A 26,012-nucleotide genomic window follows, 5' to 3' on the forward strand; every position below is an offset into this window, starting at 1 on the left:
GATGATGAAATAAGAATGGTAGGCTGGTTATGCTCGTGTTAATCAAATGTAATACTATTACTTTTTCAACATTTTTATCTCCACTCTTATTCAAATATGAGCAGCTACCTTCCTGTGTGTGAACTTAAGACCATATATCAAATCTTGATATGGAATGGAAAATTAAAAATATATGTCATGCATGTTATTCTAAATATATGTTTGTGCAAATGACACATGTAATGAATAATAAAATTAAAAATAGAAAATTGAAGAATAAAATAGCAAGAAACACAATTAAGGAAAGAACTGGAAAAATAAAACGAAATGAAAAATATAAGAACAAGATAATTGAAAATAGATTAGGTCCAAAATATATTAATACTATAAAAGCTAAAGAAATGAAGTATGATCGGTGTACACATGGTTAAAGTCGATGCAAATTTGATTAAACTTTAAAATTATCGGATTATCGAATTAAATTCTGCCCAATGGTGTTCGACTTTCGAGAAGTTTTTTGCTGGATTCAATCAATCCTGACTTTTTAATTGCGGTAGATTATTAAATAATGCACGCGGAACGTGTATAAATTAAGAATTCAAGTTTAAAAGACTTGACATGTGTTGATTGATTTTTAAATTTTTTTTACTTTTTGGGTTGAATGCAATAAAATAGTTCGGAAAAGTGGTCATGTTTGGTAAAAAATAATAGTAATAATATAGTTTTAAAGTGGTCATGGTAGGAAACAAAAAAAAAAGGGAGAAAAAAGAGATAGAAACAGGAAACGTGCATTCACACCCCGAGCGAGCACACCGTGTCGTCTAGCCGGTGTGGCGTGGCGAAGGCGACACTCACGCCACCTTCAATCAAATTTTATATCCCCTCCCTCCCTCCTTCAATTTCACTTTTGTCATTTTCGTTCTCATTAATAGTCATTTTTCATTTTTTATTATAGAATTAATATTCAAGATGAAAAAAATAATCTTTAAAAAATGAAAAAGCATCTTAAATAAATTAGTAAAACTTTTATTTTCCCAAATTACCACAAATATACATATATAGACACAAAATTTATAGATAAACATCTTACATTCACCCGACACTTAATTTGCAGTTCACTGAGAATGACACTCGTAACATCTGGAAAATGTCAAAACGCGTCAGAGTGCAAATAGTAAATTAGACAAATATAGAGATGTAAATTATGGTAATGACTTTGAAGTCTAAGAGCAATAAGCTTCAATGTCTGATCATCTACATAATTTCTTCTCAAAAACAAAACGATAGTCAAAGTAATGAAGAAATTCCTACGACACTGATGATTGATTACTGATAACCACAGAACAGACAACCTGTACATTATCGTTTATTTCATAAAAGCTTGGCATAATTTGCCAGCACTTAAAACACCAACAATAATACTTTTCAAACTCATAAAACACTAGACCTCTAAAAATCCCACCTCCTTCCCTCCAAAACCTCTATCCGTCGTTCCACGGCATCTGTTCTGGTCGGTTCAGATCATCGGCGACCACTCCAAACTAACAGCTTTCTTAATGTCTATGTCCTCACAGTTTGCCTCCAGTTGTCCTGCTGCTGCTTTGCGAGTCCGTTTTCATCAGTGCCGTCATTCTCGTCTTTAAGAAGATATTGGTCAACTCGTGCAGCTGCTTGCCTGCCTTCGTTGATTGCCCAGACCACCAGTGATTGTCCACGCCGGCAATCCCCAGCAGCAAACACACCTTCAACATTGGTTGAGAAATGGCCGTAATCAGCTTTGAAGTTTGATCGGTTATCCTTATCCACTCCAAGCTTGTCCGCGACCGTCTGAGAAAGAACGAGAAACGTTGTTAGAACAGAATTATTAGCATTACCGAGGTGTCAAACTATCTCCAAGAGAAAAGGGATAATGCTAACCTCTTCAGGACCAAGGAATCCCATTGCTAGCAGGACTAGATCAGCTTCAATAATTTCTTCCGAACCTTCGACTTCCTTGAATTGGAACCTCCCACTGGCATCCTTCTCCCAACTGACGCGCACAACCTCAAGTCCTTTCAGTGTTCCGTTCTCGTCTCCAATAAAACGTTTTGTCAGCACTTCATAAGACCTTGGGTCCTTACCAAACTTGGTAGCAGCTTCCTGATGCCCATAATCCACACGGAATACCCGTGGCCACTGCCAATTTTAAAGAGACGAAACTTTAATTTTGTTGTCCAGAACAAATGAAGAAAGGGGGAAAAGCATAGATGAAGATGGAACTCAAGCCAGAACAAATGCCAGTGCAACTGTGTGTAATTGGACGATAGAACTCTTGTGCAAAAGCGAAAGAAGAAAAAGGTCCGAACCTGAGGCCAAGGGTTGCCTGGAGCTCTGGTAGCTGGTGGTTTAGGGAGAAGCTCAAGATTTACAATGTTGGTGCAACCGTGTCTGATTGATGTCCCAATACAGTCCGTGCCAGTGTCGCCTCCACCAATAACCACTACTTTCTTTCCCTTGGCAGAGATGTAATTTCCATCCTGAAGTTGGCTATCAAGCAGGCTTTTTGTATTTGCATGAAGAAATTCCATTGCAAAATGGACTCCGGAAAGGTCTCTCCCAGGAACAGGAAGATCCCTGAAAAATTATCCAATAGGTTAACTCATTCATAAAAATATGTACTCAAGCTCTTTATATTACTGAGATAGTATTCAATTAATTGCAGAAATCATAATTACACACCTTGGTTTTGTGGCTCCCACAGCCAATACAATTGCATCATGCTCTTCACGAAGCTGATCTATCGAGTATAATGGGTCTTTTCCTACATTAGCATTAACTACAAACTTCACTCCTTCCTTTTCCATGAGATTAACCCGTCTCTGAACTACATCTATTTTGTCAGTCTTCATGTTCGGCACGCCATACATCATTAAACCACCTATTCTGTCAGCACGCTCAAAAACTGTCACGGAGTGTCCCTTTTTATTTAACTGGTCAGCAGCAGCCAAACCAGCAGGCCCACTTCCAACAATCGCAACTCTTTTTCTGCATTTGGTGAAGAAGAAATCAGCGTTAAATTCCACAATTAAGGATAAAATTATCTTCATCAATGAACTTTAATATATTTTGTGCAGTATTCAAGTAAAAGATGGTACCCTGTTCTCGTCTGAGGAGGCCGGGGAACCATCCACCCCTCCTCGAAAGCTTTATCTATGATAGAGCACTCAATTGATTTGATAGACACGGGATTTTCTATGATACCAAGTACACAAGATCCTTCACATGGAGCAGGGCATACACGACCTGTGAACTCCGGGAAGTTGTTAGTTTCCAAAAGCCTATCCAATGCTTCTCGCCATCTGTTCTGGTAAACCAATTCATTGAATTCTGGTATCTTGTTTCCAAGAGGGCATCCAGAGTGCTCCTGCGAGACACGATCCAATTTATAGTAGTTAGTCTTTAGTCCTCAAGATGATTCTTCTTTAAAGTACTACTGAACTTTTGTTACCTGATGACAAAAAGGAGTACCACAATCCATACAGCGAGCTGACTGTGTTTTCAACAATGGTCCTGGTTTTGATTCTTCCATAACTTCATTCCAGTCATTCATCCTGACAGTCGGATCCCTGTACGAAACACCCTCCCTCTCATAAGCAACAAAACCCCGATGTTTGACAGCATCAGGAACCCTAGTCGGCCTCTTTTCTGGTTCATCTTCCTCAACCTATCCAATGAGAAAATTGGATCAAGAAATTGATTCAAACATTCCATAACCAACAGCAGAAGATGAAGATTATCCTAAACAATAATCAATGAGCAGTAACTAAATATGGATCTTCATGGTTGGTACCAAGTCTAAAGCACATAGGTTGTCAGACTAAGTCATTGCAGTTGATGATTGTACTAGTAAAATGGCATAGGTCGAACTATCAAACGTTTTCTCTACAACTATGGGGTCATTTGGGTGCGTAGAATGTAGGGCATGATGAGGATGTTACATGTCACAAAATATACCTGGGGAGTTTCATGGATAGATGCAGCTGCCATCTTCTTAAGCTCTTCAAAAGCATCTTTCTCCTTCAACTCCACCTCTTCATCCACCTCAGCCTCTTTGGCTGCAACTTCAGCTGTGTTCTCTGAAATTTCATCTACTTTCTTATTTGCTAGGATGCGTTTGTAGTCACGAGGGAAGACCTTGATGAACTTCGGGAGAAGGGAGTCAAAATCTGCAAGGACATCCCTAGCTAACTGGCTGCTTGTGTGACGCTGATGCTGTTGTATCATCATCCTAAGCATCAAAATATCATCCTCATCTTCCACAGGGTCAAGATCTACCAACTCTTGATTGCACCGAGATCTAAAAGTTGAATCAACATCAAGAACATAGGCAATGCCCCCACTCATGCCAGCAGCAAAATTTCTACCGGTCTTTCCTAGCACTACAACAGTGCCCCCAGTCATGTACTCACATCCATGATCACCTACACCTTCAACTACAGCTTTGACACCAGAATTACGAACAGCAAATCTTTCTGCTGCCATTCCGTTAAAATAAGCCTCCCCATTTGTGCCCCCATAAAGCGCTACGTTGCCAATGACAATATTTTCCTTCGGATCAAAGTTGCTACCTTTAGGGGGATATACTACAATTCTCCCTCCTGACAGTCCCTTCCCAACATAATCATTGCTATCTCCTTCAAGCTCCAGTGTGATGCCAGGACATAGAAAAGCTCCAAGACTCTGGCCTGCACTTCCATTCAGTTTGATATGAATTGTATCTGAAGGAAGTCCTGCCATTTTGTAGCGTTTTGTCACTTCATGGCTTAGCATGGTTCCAACTGCACGGTTTACATTGCATATAGGAGATTCAATGTATACGGAAACACTTTTATCCAAGGCAGGTTTTGCTAGAGCAATTAGTTTGTTATCTAAAGCCATGTCCAACCCATGGTCCTGTTTCTGCACACAATGCTGTGCAGCATCTGGTCTGATGTCAGCAGCCGGGCGAAGTAGAAGGGAAAGATCAATGTTCTTAAGCTTCTCATTGTTATTTGCCACATCTCTATCCAGTTCAAGCATGTCTGCACGTCCAACCATTTCATTCAGTGTTCGAAAACCAAGCTGAGACATAATCTCCCTTAATTCCTCTGCCAGCATGAAGAAGAAGTTGATGACATGTTCGGGTTCACCAGCAAACTTTTCCCTAAGAACTGGATCTTGAGTTGCGATACCAACAGGGCATGTGTTTTTGTGGCATTTCCGCATCATGATGCAACCCAGTGTGATGAGGGGAGCGGTGCTGAAACCAAACTCCTCCGCACCAAGAAGTGCAGCAACAGCCACATCTCGTCCAGTCTTCAGTTGGCCATCAGTCTGAAGAACAGTTCGACCACGAAGATCATTAGCCACTAAGGTTTGGTGTGTCTCTGCTAGACCAAGTTCCCAAGGAACACCAGCACTTTTGATGCCCGTCCATCTTGAAGCCCCTGTACCTCCATCGTGACCGGAGATTAAGACATGATCAGCATGACCCTTAACAACCCCACTGGCAATCACTCCAACGCCAGCTTCAGAAACCAACTTGACACTTATGCGGGCATCAGGATTTGCGTTCTACAATAAATATAACAGTAAATTTATGAGAATCAGATAAAACCAACGAATAAGTGGATAACCCAATAGCCAATCATAGCCAATCAACAAAATTATTAAATCAGGTTGTAAAACTGGTTGGGCATGGAAATATACCTTGAGGTCATGAATCAATTGTGCTAGATCTTCAATGGAGTAAATGTCATGATGGGGAGGAGGACTGATAAGTCCCACACCAGCTGTAGAATTCCTAGTTATAGCAATGTCACCAATTACCTTATGCCCTGGAAGTTCACCTCCTTCACCAGGCTTTGCTCCCTGCATCATGAAATCTCAAATGTTAAAAACTACTAATCATTTGCATATGAAACATGTGAAATGAACATTCTCACCAAATGCCAAATGCAGGTATCACTAAATGATGCAAAGACACCACAAGGTGCTTTGCTGACACGGCGTCATCTGTCCATGAACGCAAATTCATAAACAAAAGAAACCATGTTCCTACCCAAGCACAGGATATAAAAGATAGGCATGACAAGAAAACAGCACAGACCATGGAAAACCACCCCTTAGATGAAAAGTATAACATATGACAGCATACCTGTGCCATTTTTATCTGTAACTCATCAGCATTTGTAAGATAATAGCTGGAAACTCCAAATCTTCCACTTGCAACCTGCTTTATGGCACTTCTCTTTGGATTCCTTGAGCCATCAGCAAGAGGTTCCATACGAGATGGTTCTTCACCTCCCTCACCTGTTTGCAAAAGGTAAAAAATATCTTAGATGAAATTTTATGCATTGCAATACGACAATGAACAAGTAATAGACGCATAAAACAACCATAGCTTACCAGTGTTCGACTTTCCCCCAATCTGGTTCATTGCTTCAGCAAGTGTTGTGTGAGCCTCCAGCGAGATAGAACCATAGCTCATTGCCCCGGTACAAAAACGTTTTACAATCTCGCTAGCTGGTTCTACTTCTTCAAGAGGAACCTTTACCTCAGCTTCCTTAAATTTCAGAAGCCCTCTCAAATTACATGACTTATTCAATTCTTGAACGCGTTTAGAGTACTCTTTATAGGCAGCTACACTGTTGGACCTAGTAGCCTCTTGTAACTTTGCAATGGCAAGGGGATCATTTAAGTGGATCTCACCACCTTTTCTCCAGTGATAATCACCTGGATTAGGCAGTGCTACAGCCTCAGCACTACCAAGTGGTAAGGCACGTGTTGGGAAAGCCAGCTCATGCAACTGAAGTGCATCAAGTGCGAGTGCTTCAAACGTTGCACCCTCCACTCTGCTTGGAGTTCCTATAAAACAACGTTCCATGACCTCTGATGACAGGCCAACAGCCTCAAATATCTGAGCACCCTTGTATGATGCCAGAGTTGAAATACCCATCTTGGCTAAGACCTTCATCATGCCATAGTTGCTTGCCTTAAAATATTTCTTGACAAGCTCATCCTTCGAGTGGAATTCACCAGTTGATTTGGGTGGAATTTTTCCATCAACTTGCAATCTCCAAATGGCTTCTACAGCCAAGTAAGGACAGATTGCATCAGCACCAAATCCCACAAGTGTACAAAAATGATGCACTTCACGGGGCTCTGCAGATTCAATAATTAATGCAACACGAGTCCGTTCAAGCTTCTTCACCAAGTGATGATGTACGGCACCGACAGCCAAGAGGGAGCTGACCGCTACACGCTTTGGTGAGAAAGCTGCATTGTACAAACAATAGATGAAACTAATAACTAAAAGGATTATGATAGTTGAAACTACAAAATAAGACACGGGTGTAATCAAATCTTCAAGGTTTCAAGGTTCACTACCTCGATCAGAAAGCACCAGTGTTGTATATCCCTCCTTGATTGCATCATGTGCTTCATCACATATCCTGTCTAAGGTCTCCTCCAAACCCTTCCTACCACAATCCTTGGAGTACGTAATGTCAAGAACTTTGCTTTTCCAACCTCTGTAGTTCATTTTTTTCATTGCTTCCATTTCTTCAATGGTTAGGAGAGGTCCTTTAAGCGACAGGCGATGGCATTGTTGTTCAGTGATCTCTGTAAGATCACCTTCTGGACCGATCATGCATTCTGTAGAGGTAACAATCTTCTCCCGAATAGGATCAATTGGAGGATTAGTCACCTGAGCAAACATCTGCTTGAAGTACTCGAATGTAAGTTTCTCCCTGTTAGACATCACAGCCAAAGGAGCATCATTTCCCATTGAACCAAGGGCCTCAGTGCCATCTTTCGCCATTGGCAGTAATAGCATTTCCAGAGATTCAACTGTGTAACTGCACAGGGACAACAGTCATTCTCTCATGAGTAACAGAAGGTGAATTGTATATCAAGCGCAAATATAAATATATATGTTATATATATGACATACCCAAACGCCTTCAATGGTGACAATATCCCATGCGTTCCCATGTTTTCCATATCTTCATCATCAGAAGATGCCTAAAAAGTTGTGACCTGTTAGCTTGTGAAAATGAGTACAATATCAATTATAAGAGTGACAAAAATTTCTAACCGGCAAAGCACCAGCTATGGTGGGAGGAATTCGGTCTGATTCAGGCACAGATTCAACTATGTCCTTCAATTGCAGCTTTTGCCTCTCTAGCCACTCTCCATAAGGTCGTGCAAGTGAGTATTGTTGCTTCAAGGCTTCATCATCAACCACAACATGCTTCTCAAAATCAACAAGAAGCATCATACCAGGATTGAGTCTTCCTTTTCTGGCAACATCTTCTGCAGGGATGTCAACAACACCTACTTCACTAGCCATGATAACTCTGCCACTGTGTGTAACATAAAATCTACCAGGACGTAACCCATTTCTGTCTAATGTTGCTCCAAGATAGTGTCCATCAGTAACTGCAAACCATTCTATGTAAGAACCAAGCAAATATAAAGTCCAACGTAATAATATAGTAATTAACAAAATGAACATACATGATATAAGAGCAGGGCCATCCCATGGTTCCATCAAAGCTGAGAAATATTCATAAAGAGCCCTTCGATCAGGATCCATATTTTTATCATTTTGCCAGGCTTCGGGGATCATCATCATCATAGCTTCAGGGAGACTTCTACCAGCTCTAACCAAAAGCTCGAGTACACCATCAAATGCACCTAAACACAATACCATAGTAATATCGATTGTCAGAACCTGATAGGGGCATCAAACCATTGAAACTGAATATAATTAATTTATGTCACTAGTCACTAGTCACATCGCCAAGTTTGTGGCCATTCATGCATGCGTGGGCAGTAATAATTAAGTCAATCAAGAACCTGAGTCAGAAGAGCTGGCATCCACGATTGGCAGAAGCTTCTTCATCTCAGTCTTTGACAGACCAAGCTCCTTGCATTTCAGAAGGCCCTCACGTGCCTTCATCCTATTAGGTAGGTGACATCAAGTCAATAGTTTCACTGAATATCTTGATAAAAACTAAATGAAGTTGATGGTATGATCCATTGTAATATCATTTATCAGACATCTTGATTAACTACATGAAATATTTGCGTATAGATAATGTTAACTGATTACTGTAGAGTCTGATTGAATAAAGGTATTTTGTGGGGAAAAACATCATTATAACTGCACTAAAAGAACGCCATCTGAAGAAAGCTTCAGTAGTTCACACAAAATTACATTGCAGCACATTCAAAGAGAAACAAAACTTACCAATTGACATTGCCTCTAAGTGTATTGATCTCTCCATTGTGACCAAGGACACGCATCGGCTGAGCTCGATCCCAGCTAGGAAATGTGTTTGTCGAGAATCTAGAATGTACCTGCAAATCCAGAGTCAAAATATATTAAAGACAACATTGATGAAGTTACATACTTTGTCAGGAGTGAAGTTTGTCATCAGCACTCTTAAAGTGAACATAGAGAATGACCTAGTCATTCTCATCTGAACATAATCTCATCTCCACAATACAACAGGTTTTATCTTAAAAGTGGATCATAGCAGAAAAACACCAAGTTTCTGCAAATATTATTTTACTTCATAATGAGTTTCCTTACCAACTCACCCCAAGTATCCAATCCAGCATCCAAAATCAAATAGTGATCAAGGGTGTGGAAGAACTTAAGAGATCATTCATACGTCAATGCCTCAGAAGTCATTCCTCAACCTTGCATTGCTTCAGTTAATTGGTTGATCCCATGCTGTTCGTTGTTAAAGTATGGAGTCAGCAGAGAATAAAAAGAGAATGGATAAAATATTTACCAGGGCCATGTAGCTCGTAAACCTTTCACTGCCAAGATCTGCATAGTAATAATCCTTCAACTGATCAGGTTTCAGCTGGCCTTTGTACACAACAGTCCTGTTAAAAAACCATAGTAATGTCAAACATAATCCTTCAGCAACAAATATAATTTAAAATCACACCCCTAGTGAAACTAACCGGGAGGACAGAGAACATATGTAGAAGTCTTTAACTCCACCATGCTGAAGGTTCAATGCAGCTCGGATTGCTACCATAGAAACCCTTCTTAATATGTACAACTGCAATAGTATAATCGCAATTATTGTGTTAAGGAAAACAGAGATGAAAAAGACCAAAATCTGCAATTCTATTATTTAATTGAGTTGAAGATATTATTATCAGAACTAGTATTGGGCACCTGTTGTTCAATATCAGCCTTTGACCGTGGAGTGGCAGTAAGAAAAACTTGCTCGATGACGGGTTCTGTCTGCAAAGCAGACTTGCCCAATCCTGAGTTGTCTGTGGGGACTAGACGCCATCCAAGAACTGAGTGCCCAAGCGATTCGGCCACCTGTAATTAAAGATTTGTCAGAAACTCAGGTTAATAATGAAGCACGGTATAAAAAATGATCATTATCCAAAGTTTCAGTTTTTACCTTTGTGAAAACAATTTTACTTTGTTCTCTCCGACTGTCAGAAATAGGCAAGAAAAACATGCCGACTGCATATTCCCCAGGTGGGGGCAACTCAAATCCAGCATCTTTAGCAGCCTGAAATTATAAAAAGATATAGTAGCTTCCTCAGTACAAGTATTTTATCTCATCAATCAGTTTCACCATTTATTAAGAGGCCATTTTTAAACAATTAGAGGATTTCGAAGAGGGAGGAGGGGCCTTAAACTTCTCAGATAAAAAAAATAGCAACAAACAAACGAGAAAAGAGTCCACGACATAATTATTCCCCTTCTACGAAAATTGGCTCTTTTCAATTCATAATACTTAACGCGTAGCTAAATCCAAGAAAAACAGAAACCTCTTTGTAGAATTCATGAGGAAGGCCGACAAGAATTCCAGCTCCATCTCCAGTGTTTGCCTCACAGCCACACGCACCTCTGTGAGTCATCCGCACCAACATCTCTATAGCATCCGTCACCTGCATAACCAAACCTCCCAATCATTTACAAACAAATACAAACACACAAATTATTACTTAACCACCAAAACAGTACCGTTTTACGGCTGCCTTCACCCGAAAGCTCCGCCACAAACCCGACTCCGCACGAATCCTTGTCAAACGCCGGATCATACAACCCAAGCGGCTTCTCCGGCACCTGCGACATGGAATTCTTCACAACAAACCGCAGCTTCGGCGCGCGCCCCGGCCCGTCCGTCTGCCAGAGCTGCACCCTCTCCATCCCCGCACCGCTCCGCACCTTCGTGCCGTGCACAAACCTGTTCTCCAGGCTCACCGTCCTCTGCTTCGACGCAAATGCACGCGGCGCCCTCCCCCTCCGCGACAGAGCCGCCACCGCATTCAGCTGGTGCCCCGCCGCGCACGCCGGCCTCACCAAGCCGCCGCCGCCGCCTCTCACGTGAACGCCGGATCCCGACACCGCCGACATCGTTCCGATTCCACCAAAAACCTATTTATATTTCACAATAGTGTATAATTGAATAATATCGATTCTAATCACACAAATTTACAAGCGTCGTGAATCAGATCTGGTGAGATTGCAGGTCAATTCAACCGAAATTAAAGGGAAAAAACAAAATCGAAGCAGCAATCAAGGCGAATCTGAAAGGGAGGAGGCGATTGGTGAAAAAGGAGGAGGTGTAATGAATATGTAGCTAGGGCTGGATGAGATATGCTCGCAGTAGAAAAAACGCCGCCGCGAGCTGGTGATGAGTTGGATGGATATAGCCTCGGCGAGGGAGTGAGGTGGTGAATTTATAGAGAGCAATCACACACAACACCTACTGTTTGCATTGCTCCTCTGGGGCCCACGTATTTCGTTTTCGTTTTTTTTTTTCTTCTTTTTTTGCATTTTTTTGGTAACAGTGTGCTAGTCTATTCAACTGCCTAAATTTATGAAAATGTATTTTAAATTTTTGGATAATTGTTTGCATAAAATTTATACAAGGTGTTTGTATTAAATGTTCTATGCTATTTTATTTCTTGGAAAGGTTTAGTAAGAAGAAATAATAGCAGTTTGCTATATTTCAGTACTTGAGATTTGAGATATAACTATTTATTGCCATATAATAATAAAATTTGAATTGTTAGTTTTAATTTCTTAATAATAGTTATAATCAAAATAATAATAAAAAAGGATTTAATTAATAGCAGCAGGAAGAAAAAAAATACTACTCCCTAGTACATCTGTAAATTAGGATGGCAAAATTAGTTTGCTAATCCAAAAACAGCAATCCAAATTGTAAGAAAAAAAAAACAAATTGTTTTGTTGATGTGACGTAAGAAATGGAAACACGTGGAGGGAAGTGTTATGTGCGGCACGAGACCACCTCTCGTGGTGGGTCAGTCGGTCGACCCGGATTTGGGCCCGGCCGGTTAGTGAATAATCCGGGTTATATCAGTCATTTAGTATGGTAACTTTTGGTTATTTATTGTATGGAACTAGGAAGCTATCACATTTGATTAAATTTTAGTTATTTTGCGATTTTAAAAATTAATAAAATATTTATGAAATTTTAATTTGTTCTCAAATATTTTTTGACACAAAAAAATAGGTGAAATTATATCAAATGTGGTTGTCGATTAAAAAACATCATCAATCTATTAAGCGTGGGTGGCAGTATTTTTTGGCATGAAAATATGAGAACTATTCAAATTTCATGGCTTATGGGATTGATTTTTAAAGTAGTGGAATGTAACTTGACCAAATTTCATGATTTATCGAATAATTTAATATAATTGTTAAATTTTGTCAAACTTAATAAAGTGTTTATCTGGCAATTAGCTTCGAGCATAATGTTTAAGTTTTGGTGTTTATAACAATAATGTAATCGACTTTTTGTACAGGAAACATTTGGAAATTTTAATCTATGAATCATAAATATGGTCAACATCATCATGTTACGAATATGCGTGTAGAATACTAACGAATATAGATTTTATATTCTATCGATCCCATTAAGAATAAGCATTCACTTTTCTCAATAAATATTCAGACGAGAAGAAACCACATATAGCAAGCAATTAAAGATGAAAATGAATATAGTAGTAACAATGGTGAATGTGTATTGGATGCTAGTCCACATCAAAATTAAAAATTAAATACTACCACATATAGTAGTATTTATTTTTCAAGGCAAGTAAAATATTTGGTATCCAATCAATTAAAATTTATTTTACGACTGGGGCGAATCGTCTCCGCAAATTAATAATTTGAAGATTTTTTCATAAATACTACTCCATATATATTATATTTGATTCATGGGGTGTGTTAGGGTCCTTACAGCATCTTAGCGTAAAACACAGCACAAATCACAGCCCTTGGATCATTAGATTGGATGGTTGTGATTTGTTACATTATGATACTAAAATCTACATTATTAGGCGAGGTACATTATTAGACTAGAAATGTACATTGTAAGACTAAAACTGTACATTTCTAAACTAAAATGCTACATTATTAAACTAAAATGCTACATTATTATCCGAGCTACATACATTATTAGATGACACGTGGCATTAATCTAACCATTAGATCATATGATCCAATGAACCGCAAGTGTTTTAAGTTTTACTTATAGTTAGCGTTCTGACCTGAATACATCCCTTTTATTCATATACCCTTTCGTATTAAAGAAATGTGATGTGGTTTATGTATTTTATATTCATCTTATCCACATTATATAGTTAGTAACAGTTGTTTAGCAGTTACAGTAAAGCAATAAATTAATAATTTATTCATAAATGTAATATTCCTACTATAAAATTCAATTCAAATTATCCTCACCAAAAGTTTCCAATTCTTCTTTTTATTTTTCTGGTTTGTGTTTTATTGAAAACGACTGAACTGTACATACCAATTCTATTTGAGAATTTCAAATCTATAAAAATTTAAACGATACGTAAAAAATCAAACAATATTTATCCAAATATTAAATAATAGTATTTGCAATTAGTCAATTCATTATTTCGGTTAACAACACACACCAAAAATAAAGTAAACCGAAATAACGCAAAATTTAGGTTTTACGCAGATAATGGTAAGAGAATACTTATAATATCTAGAAATTAATCTGATGAAGCTACAAAGACATACAACAAATAATTTTGTAGCGGTTAAATATCATTTTCATTGTGTCAATTCGACAAATAATTTTGAGTTGACAATCCATGGATATAGTCAGTCACATCAATGAATCTGTAGAACTAATGTATTTTAAATTTTGTTTTAAATGCATAAAATGAACGTCATAATGGTGGAGTACTAGTAAATGGAGTAAATTAAAACAGTAAGGCTCACATCATTTCACATTAAAATTTGTGTCATTTATAAATTTATCTTTTTTTAGAAGGAAGAGAGTATTAATTAAAAATTAGTAATTATTATAATTATTGTTTAACCATCCTAATTAAGATAACAAACTCTGTAGTTAATGAGAAAAAAGGAGTATTACAATCTTAAATTGTGAATAAAAGTTAAAATTTGTGCATTTATTTCCGACGTTAATTATGCAAGATTTCAAGCAAAATAATTGAGTTTAATTATGAAAGAGTGATGAAATGGATGACGATTGATGGTGGAAATACATTGTACTTAGTCATTAAAAAAATCGAAAAAAAAGTGGTAAAAAAAAACAAGAAGCGGACACGGGACAACTGTAACTGCCGGCAGTTTTATGCGGCCAACAGCAACTGGTGTTAAGAATTCTTTGTTTATAATATTAATCCTAATCATACTTCCAAACTGCAAATTCATTAAATAAAAGAAAATTTGTCAACAAATCAAACAAAATTACTCGGTCCATATACGTATGTATGTTGTATGTGGCGTCTAGATTATGAATCATGAAACTATTTTATAGTAGTAGTAATATGAAGTTTATTTAACTTGAATTATTTAGTCCCATATATTTAAACATTATACCCTTAACAATCATGTATATGATAGAATTGGAACCGTCGAAACTTAGTTCATTAAATATATAGTATGTGCAGTGATAAACATATGATGTGTTACTATATGATTAGCACGAATAAAAAACACATTTAAATAAAAACTAAAAATAATTTGCACCGCACCGAATATGTAAAATAATTGCACTTAACTAATAAAGAATCTACACTTTTGGTCTTGGTTCGTTCCAAAGTGACACAATTACATGCTTATTCAAGCCAAATCATTTTAGATCCACAAAATATGATTCCATGCCTATGAAAATATATCATAACATTTAGATACGCATGCGATTTAAAGTATTACTATATTTTTCTTATTTTTAATAAGTGGACATCATAATAAAATATTGTATTATATTAATTAAAAAAAATTATAATCAACTTTTCATCGTATTTTATAAAATTTGCATCGAGTCAAAATAAATTTTTAAACCATGGATTAAAGTAGTGAGTGAACTCTGGTAGTACAATTTTTTGATGACATGATTTCTTAGATGGCTAAATAAAGAGGAGAGTTGAGATGTAAGTAAATCATATATGCCAACGTGTTTGACACAATCCTAATTCCTATATGTGAAAAGGGTGAAAACTAGATTGGGAGTAATTAATACTACCCCAACGTGTTTTACATGTTGAAAGATCCCATGAACCAAAGATTGAATGTTTTCCAAATTCATTGAGAGTAAATCTCATAATAAGATATTGTCCCAACCCCAAATCCTTTATATTGTCTTTAAGAAATGCCCCATAAAGAGAAGAAGGGGTCCCATGCATGGTTAAAGATGATGGTCCATTTTGTCTAGTATCATAAATATGTATAGTACTATTAATAAGGAAATGGATGTGTCACTTTGCTTTTTTTGACTTTTCTATTTTGGTTGAGGAACATCTCTCTCTTTTTCGCATCAATTAAAATTAAGTTTGCCCTAAAGAAAATATGAAAACAAGAGAAATATTGTTAAAACTCTCTAAATTCTGTCCCACATCGACTTGGTGATGATCCAATCTAATCTATATAAGTGTGGATAACCCTCCCCCTTATGAGGCCTTTTAAGGGGTGAGTGGCCCATTTCTAATATGGTATCAGAGCGGGCCCAAGTCGATGATGGTTTTCTCTTTATCTCTTATCTACCTCACGAGTGGAAGACCGATGTCCTTTCCGGCCCACATCGATGATGGTTTTCTTATCTCTAGCATTGCCTACCCACGTGATGGAAGACCGATGTCCTTTCCGGCCCACACGTGAGGGGGCGTGTTAAAACTCTCTAAATTCTGTCCCACATCGACTTGATGATGATCCAATCTAATCTATATAAGTGTGGATAACCCTCCCCCTTATGAGGCCTTTTAAGGGGTGAGTGGCCCATTTCTAATAAATATACTATAATATCATATGATCAACGTACTCAAATGGATTTGGAACTTTTAATGATTCCATCTCATTATATTTTTGGAAGGTGCAATTAGGTGGATTTGAATATGGAACACTTGTCCACCTTAGCGTGAGCAATTAATTAATGTTCGTCCATTGCCATTATTATTATTGTAGACGTGGATAAGATTGACAGATAACGTCAAGATATGTATTGTCTATATGTTTTATTGTGTTCGCTCATTGTTTTTCATATCGAGGTGAATAAGGTTGGCGGATAATATCAAGATACGTGATGTCTATATGTGTTTATTGTGCCCATTATTTTCATGTAGCGGTGAATAAGGTTGGCGGATAACGTCACGATATGTGTTGTCTATATGTGTTTATGATGTTCGCCGGTTATTTTTCCTGTAACGGTACGGTTGGCGGATAACGTCATGATATGTGTCGTCTATATGTGTTTATTGTATTCGCCCGCTATTCTTTGTAGCGGTGAATAAGGTTGGCGGATAACAGCGTGATATGTGTTGTTTGTATATTTTGTTGTGTTCGCCCATTATTTTTTCATACGGTCTTAGATAGAAAGTACTGTTATTTAATTAATACTCGTGACTAATGTAATTCATTTTTTTTTTAAATTCTCATTCATATAAATGCAAGCATAAGCACATGTTTAGTTCCATTGTGAGTGTCTTTGAAAAGTGACCGAAATATTTGGAATAAAGTTAACAATGTCGTGGACGTCTTCTAGCAATTTCTCATCAAAGAAATTCAATCACCATAAATGAATAATAATGTTTAACGTGGGAATAATCCAATTTTAAGCATAAAACCAAAGTAATATGAGCATCACGCAAAAAGTAGAATATATCTACGCTTTTCCCTTAACTAGATACTCCAGCTAAACAGAGTCAAAATTTTTGGACATAATATATAAATTATGTTGAAAAGTAGAAAATATGAATAAAATATAGAGATAAAAAGAGAATAAAATAGATGATGGAATAAAGTAAGATAGATTAAATGTTTTGTTTTTGTAAAAAAAAAATGAAATAACTCATCTTAGTTAAAACGTCTCAAAAAGAAATTCGAATCAACTTAGCTAACTTAGCTGAGATGAATCATGAATGGAGTATTAGAGCATCCGCAATGGCAAATAGGCCAGCCATAGGCCAGCCATTCTCTCCCCTGCCACGTCAGCAACACTCAAAAAACCCCCTGCCACATCAGATTTAGGCCAGCCATAGGCCAGCCGCAATAAAAATAATTCAAAATACACTACATTTACGGAATTAAAATACGGAATTAAATTTACGACACATATACGGGAAAATTCATTAAATGCATTTAAAAAAAGTTACATAGATTAAAAACAAATTACAAAAATGATAAAGAAAAAAAACTATCGCCGAGTCCTCCGTGCCCACAACTCTTCAATTATATCCTTCTGGAGTTGAATATGAGCTTCAACTTGGCGCATGTTGGCAAATTCCTTGAGGCGGCCGGCTTCATCGAGAGGTACCCCCTGTCGTACACTAGGGGTGGCCGTTCCGTGGCTTGGACCGGCTTCATCGTCACTGACCCAACTAGTCAGTTGTACGCCTTCGTCTTCGACAATCATGTTGTGCAGGATAATGCAGGCGTACATTATTTCGGAAACGCATCCGACATCCCACAAACGCGTGGGACCCTTAATTGCCGCCCATCGAGACTGGAGCACACCAAATACGCGCTCCACGTCCTTGCGCGCCGACTCCTGTCGTTGCGCAAAGTAGGCCTTCCTTTCATCGCTTGTTTGTCGGATCGTCTTCACAAAGACGGGCCACCGAGGGTATATCTCATCCGCCAAGTAGTAGCCCATATCATGCCGGTTGCCGTTGGCAACAAAAGAGACGGCTGGACCGACGCCCTGGCACTTCTCGTTGAAGAGGGGAGACGAGTTCAGGACGTTGAGGTCGTTGTTCGACCCGGCTACCCCAAAATACGCGTGCCAAATCCACAGCCGGTAATCAGCTACGGCCTCGAGGATTATCGTGGGGTTCTTTGACTTGTAGCCGGTCGTGTAGGCCCCCTTCCAGGCAGTCGGACAGTTCTTCCACTCCCAGTGCATACAGTCTATGCTGCCTAACATCCCGGGGAACCCATGCTTCTCCCCGTGCATCTGCATCAAACTCTGACAATCTTCGGGAGTAGGGCTTCGAAGGTACCGCTCACCGAAAACGGCAATCACGCCCCCACAGAACTCCTTCAGACATTTCAGGGCTGACGACTCGCCGATGTGGAGGTACTCATCCCACATGTCTGCCGCGCCTCCGTAGGCCAACTGCCTGATTGCCGCCGTGCACTTTTGAATAGGTGTGTGGCCGGGTCTGTTAGGTTTGGTATACTGAAAAGCATGTTTCGAGCAAGTTTCGCTCGAATAGAATCTTGCTTGTATACGTAAAACTCTATAATCCACTTTTAACCTGATTCAGTATTATTCGAGCAGTCTCGCACGAATAGAATCACTATTATTATTACATTGTGTTTGCTTGTGCATTTATAAGATGTTTTACAAACATTTAAATGCATAAGAAGTAAACAAAGTCTAAGTCTTTTGCTTAGTAGACCGGTTGTGGGCGTCGTCCACTTTAAGGTAACACGGTCAGATCTATGCAATGCTTTGCAAAAGAAAAAGAAGAATTTCACAACCTAGATAGGCTTTGGCTACCTATCGTCAAAGGTTGCAATGTCAGTCCGCATATTTCTAAGCCTTACTGAAATAATTTGACATTGGTGTGGTATAGCACTGAACGGATCTAACAGCAAGACGTGTCTTTATGCTATCTACTGAAAGACTAGGTCTTGATAAAATATTATTTCTTAATCTACATATGTTAGCATTGAGCATACGGTATTGATTATGCACTACTTTGACTTATCAAATGGTGCGGGTTTTTCGCAACCCAATAATCCTGATATATTGGGTAGTGGTGATTAATATCTAGCGGTGCTAGGATTGCTATTATGTTGAAACGTGCACGAGGTGAGTCTCGTTTGATAATGTCCTCAAGAGGAGCTCGAACAAGGTTTTATTATTCGGAAAACTGGCCAGTTGGAGTTTTATTACTCTATGAATAATAAATAAATGATTCTTGCTAAGTCCACTCTTGGAATTAATAAGATATTAATTAATTAAGTCCATAGCAGACATTAATTAATTAATGGACATTTATATCTTAAGTGCGGGAAATAAATAATAAAAGTGGAAACCCGGATTACTTGTAATTTCGGATTTGGATGGGGAGAGTTCAATATTACTTCTGTAGTGGCTGCTCGTAATATTCCAATATAAGCTTGTATTAAATTGTGGGTTCAATTTAATTAGTAAAAAGCTAATTGGGCGAGCCCATATCCAAAACCTTCCATAGATCCCTGTCTGGGCCCAAAAGGAACTTAATATAAATAGGAGAATAAAGGAGACAGAATAATCACAATTTTCATTACTGAAATTTTCGAAAATATCAGCCCCATCAGCTGTAGGAATTTTCGAATTCCACTCCTTTTCCCAAAAGGATTTCTTCTGTCTTCTTTATTCGAGTCCTAGTGTTTTGATAAGATCAGCCCACCCTGATATCGAGATACTGTTCGGGAACCAGAGAGAAGATCCGTGGTCTAGTATTGAAGATCATCACGTGGAGAAGGCGCGAGCAATCGACGATTCTTTGGAGAATCAAATCGGTAACCCTAAACCGTAGAATTCATGTTTTAGGATTTACTTTCTTAGAGCATGAATTATTTGCGTTCTAGCATGCAATTATCTGTTTAACATGTGAATTGATTAATCGCATAATCAGTCAAATAGATCCGTATCTGATTTATTTGTTTTGTACAAGTCTTCCGCTGTGCAAGGGGCACCAAACCCCAACAATTGGTATCAGAGCCAATTTTTGGCTCTGATCATGTGGATTAATTTCATGTTATGTGAATTGCTTGAATGCATGAGTTTCTTCGTTGGTTTGTGCGTTTGTTTTTCTTGTCACAATAATGAAGAATCGTGTACGATTGCGTTGCCAAATTGGCAAGCCACGCCGAGAATAGCCGTGATGTGCTGGAAAGTTTTTCAAATTAGATGTAATCAAAAATTAATTATTATGTAATTGACCTGTTTTGAATTACTATGTAATGATTAATTGCCATGATTACATGACTCCCACCTCTAATTGTTTGCTGCTGCACGAGAATTGCTTAATTCTCAATTTGTAATTGCGGCTGCGGTGGTTGATCGTTGTTGATCGGCGGACACCGAAATTGCTGCAATTTTGACGATCGCGGGCCAGCAGAATTTGGGTTTCGAATGGGAGCTCCTTGTGGGCAGTTTCCCGGGCTCGGAAAACCACCAAGACAGCAGCCGCAGCGCAGGCAGCGTCGCAGCAGCAGCCATGAAACGAAGCGGCGGCGCTGGCAGCTGGAGTGACAGCGATGTCCCAGCAGCAGGGAGCAGCGCCGGTGGTCAACGTCGTCGGCGGTCTTCGCGCAGTGAGAGCTCTGGATTCACCGAGTAGCAGCTGCTGCGAAGGCGACGTCGCAGCAGCGACGTCGACGCAGCAGCAGCAGCAGCGCCGGAGAGAATCGAGCAGCAGCGACAGCAGCTCCGGAGGAGCGACGTCGACGCAGCAGCGTCGGAGACGTCAGGCTCGGAGAGCTCGCGAGACAAGTGGGAGCCCAGCAACGGCTGCGGTTCAGTGGGAGTACGACGACGCAAGATTAGAGTTTCCATATGCGTGATGTCGTTTTGTCTCGTCTCACGATTTCGCTTTCCAAATTTAGATTAGGATTTCCAAATCCTTGGATTCAAATTTGGAAATAATTCAAGAATAATTTAGAAATAAGATTTGGATATATCTTTTGTTGATTTTATATATTATATAAGATTTAATTTTGTATTAAATCATGGATTAATTATAGATTTTATCCTTATTTTATAGATTTGTAGGGATTTAATTCCTAGATGAATTCTAGTTAAATTTGGATAATGACAATCTAATTTTTTATTTATATCCAATGGATTAATGTGGATTTATCCCTAGACAAATCCTAGTTGGATTTAGATAAAAATAATATTATTTTATTCTTATCCTATGAGTTTATTTGAATTTATTCATAGATAAATTCTAGATGGATTTGAATAGTGATAATATAATATTTTATTCTTATCTTATAGATTTATATGGATTTGTTCCTAGATAAATCATGCATAGATTTGAATGATTATAATATAATATTATCTTATTTTATGGATTTGTATGGATTTATTCCAAGATAAATCCTAGATGAATTAGGATAAACATTTATATTAATTTATTTTATCCTATAGATTTGAATAGATTTAATTCTATTAAGACAAATCTTAGATGGATTAAAATAAGAATTAATCTAAGTTATCCTTATCTTTTGGATGTATATCCTAGATAGATTAGGATAAAGATGATATATAAGAGATCCTTAATTAATTGGATTTAGATAAACTAATTTATCTAAGAAATCCTAAGTAATGTTTGATATATTCTGGATATCTATTCTAAATAGAATTAAGATTTGTATAAATCTTGGTTGATAGGATTTTATTTTTATCTTATGGATTATGATGGGATTATTTCTATCTAGTAATATCCTAATGCGATTTAAATAATGATAATCCTAGATCAACGTTATCTTGAATTGTAGGATTTGATTTTATCGATATAAAATCTAGAATAATCCTAAATGGATTTGGATAGTTTACACTATCTTGATAAATCCTAAATCAATTTGGATAAAGATTATCCAATATAAAACTTAATTATTTAATTGATTCTCCCTTGACTAGATTAAATAATTGTCGATAATTATCCTATGTGTTTAAATGTCATGCATTAAATGGATTTATCTGTTTATTTGGTGTTTATCTATTTTAAAGTGGATTATCTGCTTTATCTGCTTATGTGATAATTATGCAAAAACCATATAAAAATATCTAAGTGATGATTACAACAAGTGCGTTGTATATGGTCTCCATCGGTTGGACTGCCAAATTTTGTGAAGCTGATTTTCTAATATTATCGCCACCTACAGAGTAGGGACAATAATCCTACGAAAACAGTAAGTTCATAAGGGCGGACTTCTCACATAATAAATAGAATGAACTAGAAAGTGGTTCCCAATATTATTGCCACCTGCAGAGTGGGGACAATAATCCTAAGGAACTGCGAGTTTCAGGGTTCAATCAGAATTTATGAGATAGCTTGATTTTGTTATCAACACATGAACATTGTTATGGGAGTGTGTTGTAGAAATAAAATTCTGTAATGCTAAATCTGATGGTCGTGCTTAGGCAGCATTAGGCGTGTCAACCTCCAGAGGAGGAAGCTATTGATGCGTCGGTGTTGTGACCAGTAAAATTGTCAAAATTTTAATGCGTATTAACCTCCAGAGGAGGATACAATTTATTAATTTTGCAGTTGTAAGATACATAATTGTTTTGTGGTTATTTGTGATTATGTATTGAGCATGAGTATGTGATAATAAGTTTATTTTCCAAATCTTCATTATGTCATTTAATATTTGTCTGCGATCCTTAAAGAAAGAAAACTCGAATGCCTAAATTATGTAGACCGGAAACGAAAATGGATAAGATTCTCATCGCTGAAAGCTTGGAGTTTATACTCAATGATTCATGTCCTCCATTTCCTCGACATAATTCCAAGAAGAATGTTCGAGAATGCATTATGCATGTACTTGACAAGCTCTTTGAGGAATAAGGTCAAGCTATTTTCCTTTAAGTAGCTCGACAAGTCTTGGTAAATGACGATGAAAGATGGATATCAATAGAATCTGTCAAGATGATTCGATTGGAATATCCTAGAGTGACAGAATGTTTTGAGTGATCAACAGATCCTCAAATAGTTTCTGACACAAGTCATCGCCTAAAGTAATAAGAAATGACTACAAGAAGGTTTAGCTGAAAAGTAGAAAATCTTCAGAATAATAGTCGTTATATTACTGTTAGAGGAAAGTAACATAATAGATGACGAATTCATAAAGGCTGCATTTTTCTTAAGTCCTAGTTCATTTGAACAAAAGACTAGATATGGAAATGGGAGAGCCTGGATTGTCATCGAAGTTTGTTTAAAGCGAGTAAAGATGCTTTGTGAGTTGGATTGACCTATTTTATAGAAGGACAATGACTTACATGACAATGCAACTTCTAAATAAGAGATCTTGATCCAGTTAGGTTTTTGTTGCAGTGGGAGCTATTAATGCTCAACTATTGTTTTATGGTTGATGCTTAAGGCATCATAGTATTAAAATAATATAATTGCGACAAGGTTGAGTATTCAACAACACATCAACTTCTTAATCATTGAATGATAAAGTATTTATTGCTCTTAGTCTTAAGGCCAAGAAAATACTTAGAAATTGTTCGAACTGATCTAGACTATCAAGATTTTAACATTTCGTTAAATAGCTTGACAGTTGAGAAAGTCTGTTTAATGCACTATGAGTTAGAATCATTTGATTTTTCAAGAGATTCAGAATACTTATAGAAGTGCAACATAGAAAGACTAGCAAGTCTTAATGGTTTACACCATAAGGAGACGAGCAAAGGGTTATGATCAGTAGTGGGAGTCTAATCTCCATTAACGAATCCAAGCATTCATCTAATGAATGGGATAGTTATGTAAGAAGGAATCAAAGTCTTTCTAAGACAAGTTTGATTAAGTGATGAGTTGTACTCATTAAAATCTTATCATTGATGGGATAAACATTAAAGAAACTACCAACATCAGTACCTTCTACAAAACACGAGTTGTGGACTAGAGCGTCTCTAGTCTAGCACATCTCAAGGTGGAATGTTGTTCCAACACGTGTTGGAAAAGTGTCCAAGAAATTGGAGTTGAGTACTGAGGCATGTTTTAAGGTTTGTCCCAAATGATGTAAGGTTATAAGTTCTGTAATCTTCAAAGATATAATTCTTGTATGAAGATCTAGAGATGAACTACAAGCCTAACAGCGTGATAACTCTCAAAATAAAGAGAGAGATATCAAATTTTCCACATTACTAATAAGTCATACCATTAGAAACTTTTGCACTAATAAAATCAACTCCAGTACCTTAGATTGTAAGAATCATATCGTAGTGGGAGCGTTCCACAGGAACACAACAAGTTCATGGGTCTAAGAGTGTCGTAAGACTCAGTCTTAGATCAACTTGAACATAATCCCTTTAACTACAATGTAGTATTGGTTCATTTGGATATTCATCCTTGAAAAGGTGATAGATTCCAAATTACAATCTAAGATAGACAACATGTTTTACAAGACTTGCAAAACTACCTATAGGCTGTGTCATTCAGTGGGAGCTAGTATATTTGCAAGTGTAAATATGGATCTCAAAAGGCTAGACAATGACAATGGGTTATGCCCAAAGGGAATTATCTTCTCGCTATCGTTGTGCCAGGATTTATTTGATCCTATTGTCTATTAGAACTTACATAAATTAGAATGTATGTATTATGATTGTCAAGACAGCCTTCTATAAATAGAAGTCTTGAGGAAATCATCTACTAGAACATTCTAATGGATATGTAATTAAGGGCAAGAAACGCATGATTGAAAGCTTATAAAGACCTTCGTGGTCTTAGGCAAGCATCTAAATCAGAGTATATGTGTTTTATCAAAATTGTCAAATGTCTGGAATTTCACTTTTGCCCATTGCAGTGCTGTAAGCACTAGAAAGTTGAAAGTGCATTAAATGTGGTATTATTGGTACTCTACGATGATGAAATCTACAAAAGTTGCAAACAACTAAGATTGGCATCTAGCGTAGGAAACTGGTTGTCTACCCAGTTTAAGATAAATGATTTAAGAGAAACTAATTACATTCTTAGCATCTAAGTCCCTTTAAGATTGCTAGAAAGAATGTTGAGATTCTCTTAGGAATCCTATATCTACACATTGCTTGGAACATTTAAGCATTATAAATTCCATGAAAAGGTTTATACCTCTCAAGATGGAATTGTCTTGTCTCTAGTCAAGTGTCGTTCGACGCTTAGTGAGATCAAGAATGATGAGACTAGTTTCGGAGATAGTTGTCTCATGTATGCTGTAATGTGTACTAAGATTGATATTAGTTGTGCTTTTGCATAGCAAGTATATATCATAATAACCATGGCAAAGGATTTTGATTGAGGTAGTGAATATACCCTAGTGCTTGAGAAAGACTAGTAACTATATTCTAGTTTACCAGTCATTCATGTAATGTCCTTGGGGTTACACTGTCTTAGTTTTATGACTAATCAGTGATCGAGTAAGTCATCCTCTGAATATGTGTTTACCTTAGGAATATCTTCCTAATAGCTTTAATCGTAAGTTTGAGTATGCCTATGAGTATTATTTTTTGATTACTCTAGTGAAGGCTAACTCAAGGGACACACGAGTTTATTAAGCTAAGCAATCACATATAGGGATGAAATTAATTAAAGATCAAGTACGCAGCAAAGACATTATGGTGAAAAAGATATTATCAGAGAACAACCAAGCAGATTTTTCTTTCACTTGGTGAAATGAATGGTAGTTCGATATATCTAAAATCAATACCTGCTTTGTGTATAAGTGGGAGAGTTTTTGGCAGTGGGTATACTCGAAAGCATGTTTTGAGTATAAGTGGGAGATTGTTAGGTTTGGT

General features: G+C 37.5%; 1 protein-coding gene across 3 annotated transcripts; it reads right to left on the minus strand.

Moving 5' to 3' along the window:
- Positions 1 to 1,158: 1,158 nt before the first annotated feature.
- Positions 1,159 to 11,700, minus strand: LOC125213241 (glutamate synthase 1 [NADH], chloroplastic). 3 transcript variants are annotated; one of them, XM_048113671.2, is made up of 22 exons: positions 11,012 to 11,700; positions 10,816 to 10,935; positions 10,440 to 10,553; positions 10,202 to 10,354; positions 9,982 to 10,082; positions 9,804 to 9,900; positions 9,254 to 9,363; positions 8,860 to 8,963; positions 8,518 to 8,697; positions 8,096 to 8,439; positions 7,952 to 8,022; positions 7,387 to 7,856; positions 6,406 to 7,275; positions 6,155 to 6,309; positions 5,707 to 5,868; positions 3,973 to 5,571; positions 3,467 to 3,682; positions 3,114 to 3,382; positions 2,698 to 3,003; positions 2,325 to 2,592; positions 1,897 to 2,154; positions 1,159 to 1,806 (listed from the first exon to the last, which is right to left on the minus strand). In XM_048113671.2, the coding sequence occupies exons 1-22, from the start codon at positions 11,402 to 11,404 to the stop codon at positions 1,540 to 1,542; spliced, it is 6,627 nt and encodes a 2,208-aa protein (XP_047969628.1). In that variant the 5' UTR covers positions 11,405 to 11,700; the 3' UTR covers positions 1,159 to 1,539. The 3 variants fall into 3 exon arrangements, with proteins under 3 accessions (XP_047969628.1, XP_088924461.1, XP_088924462.1); XM_089068335.1 differs by lacking the exons at positions 9,982 to 10,082; positions 10,202 to 10,354; positions 10,440 to 10,553; positions 10,816 to 10,935; positions 11,012 to 11,700 and adding an exon at positions 9,607 to 9,742 and having other exon boundaries at positions 9,826 to 9,900; XM_089068336.1 differs by lacking the exons at positions 9,804 to 9,900; positions 9,982 to 10,082; positions 10,202 to 10,354; ... (1 more) ...; positions 10,816 to 10,935; positions 11,012 to 11,700 and adding an exon at positions 9,599 to 9,728.
- Positions 11,701 to 26,012: the final 14,312 nt, after the last annotated feature.

The sequence above is a fragment of the Salvia hispanica genome, chromosome 3 (genome assembly GCF_029641045.1).
Source record: "Salvia hispanica isolate PSC_SH4W2 chromosome 3, Shi_PSC_v1, whole genome shotgun sequence".
NCBI lineage: Eukaryota > Viridiplantae > Streptophyta > Magnoliopsida > Lamiales > Lamiaceae > Salvia > Salvia hispanica.

Excerpts from the sequence above, each read along its gene's own strand:
- LOC125213241 (XM_048113671.2), bottom strand. The coding sequence starts at position 11,404 with ATGTCGGCGGTGTCGGGATCCGGCGTTCACGTGAGAGGCGGCGGCGGC. Across the intron at positions 7,276-7,386 it reads ACTGGTGCTTTCTGATCGAG|CTTTCTCACCAAAGCGTGTA; the intron begins GTAGTGAACCTT and ends TGTACAATGCAG. Across the intron at positions 6,310-6,405 it reads TGGGGGAAAGTCGAACACTG|GTGAGGGAGGTGAAGAACCA; the intron begins GTAAGCTATGGT and ends TTTTGCAAACAG.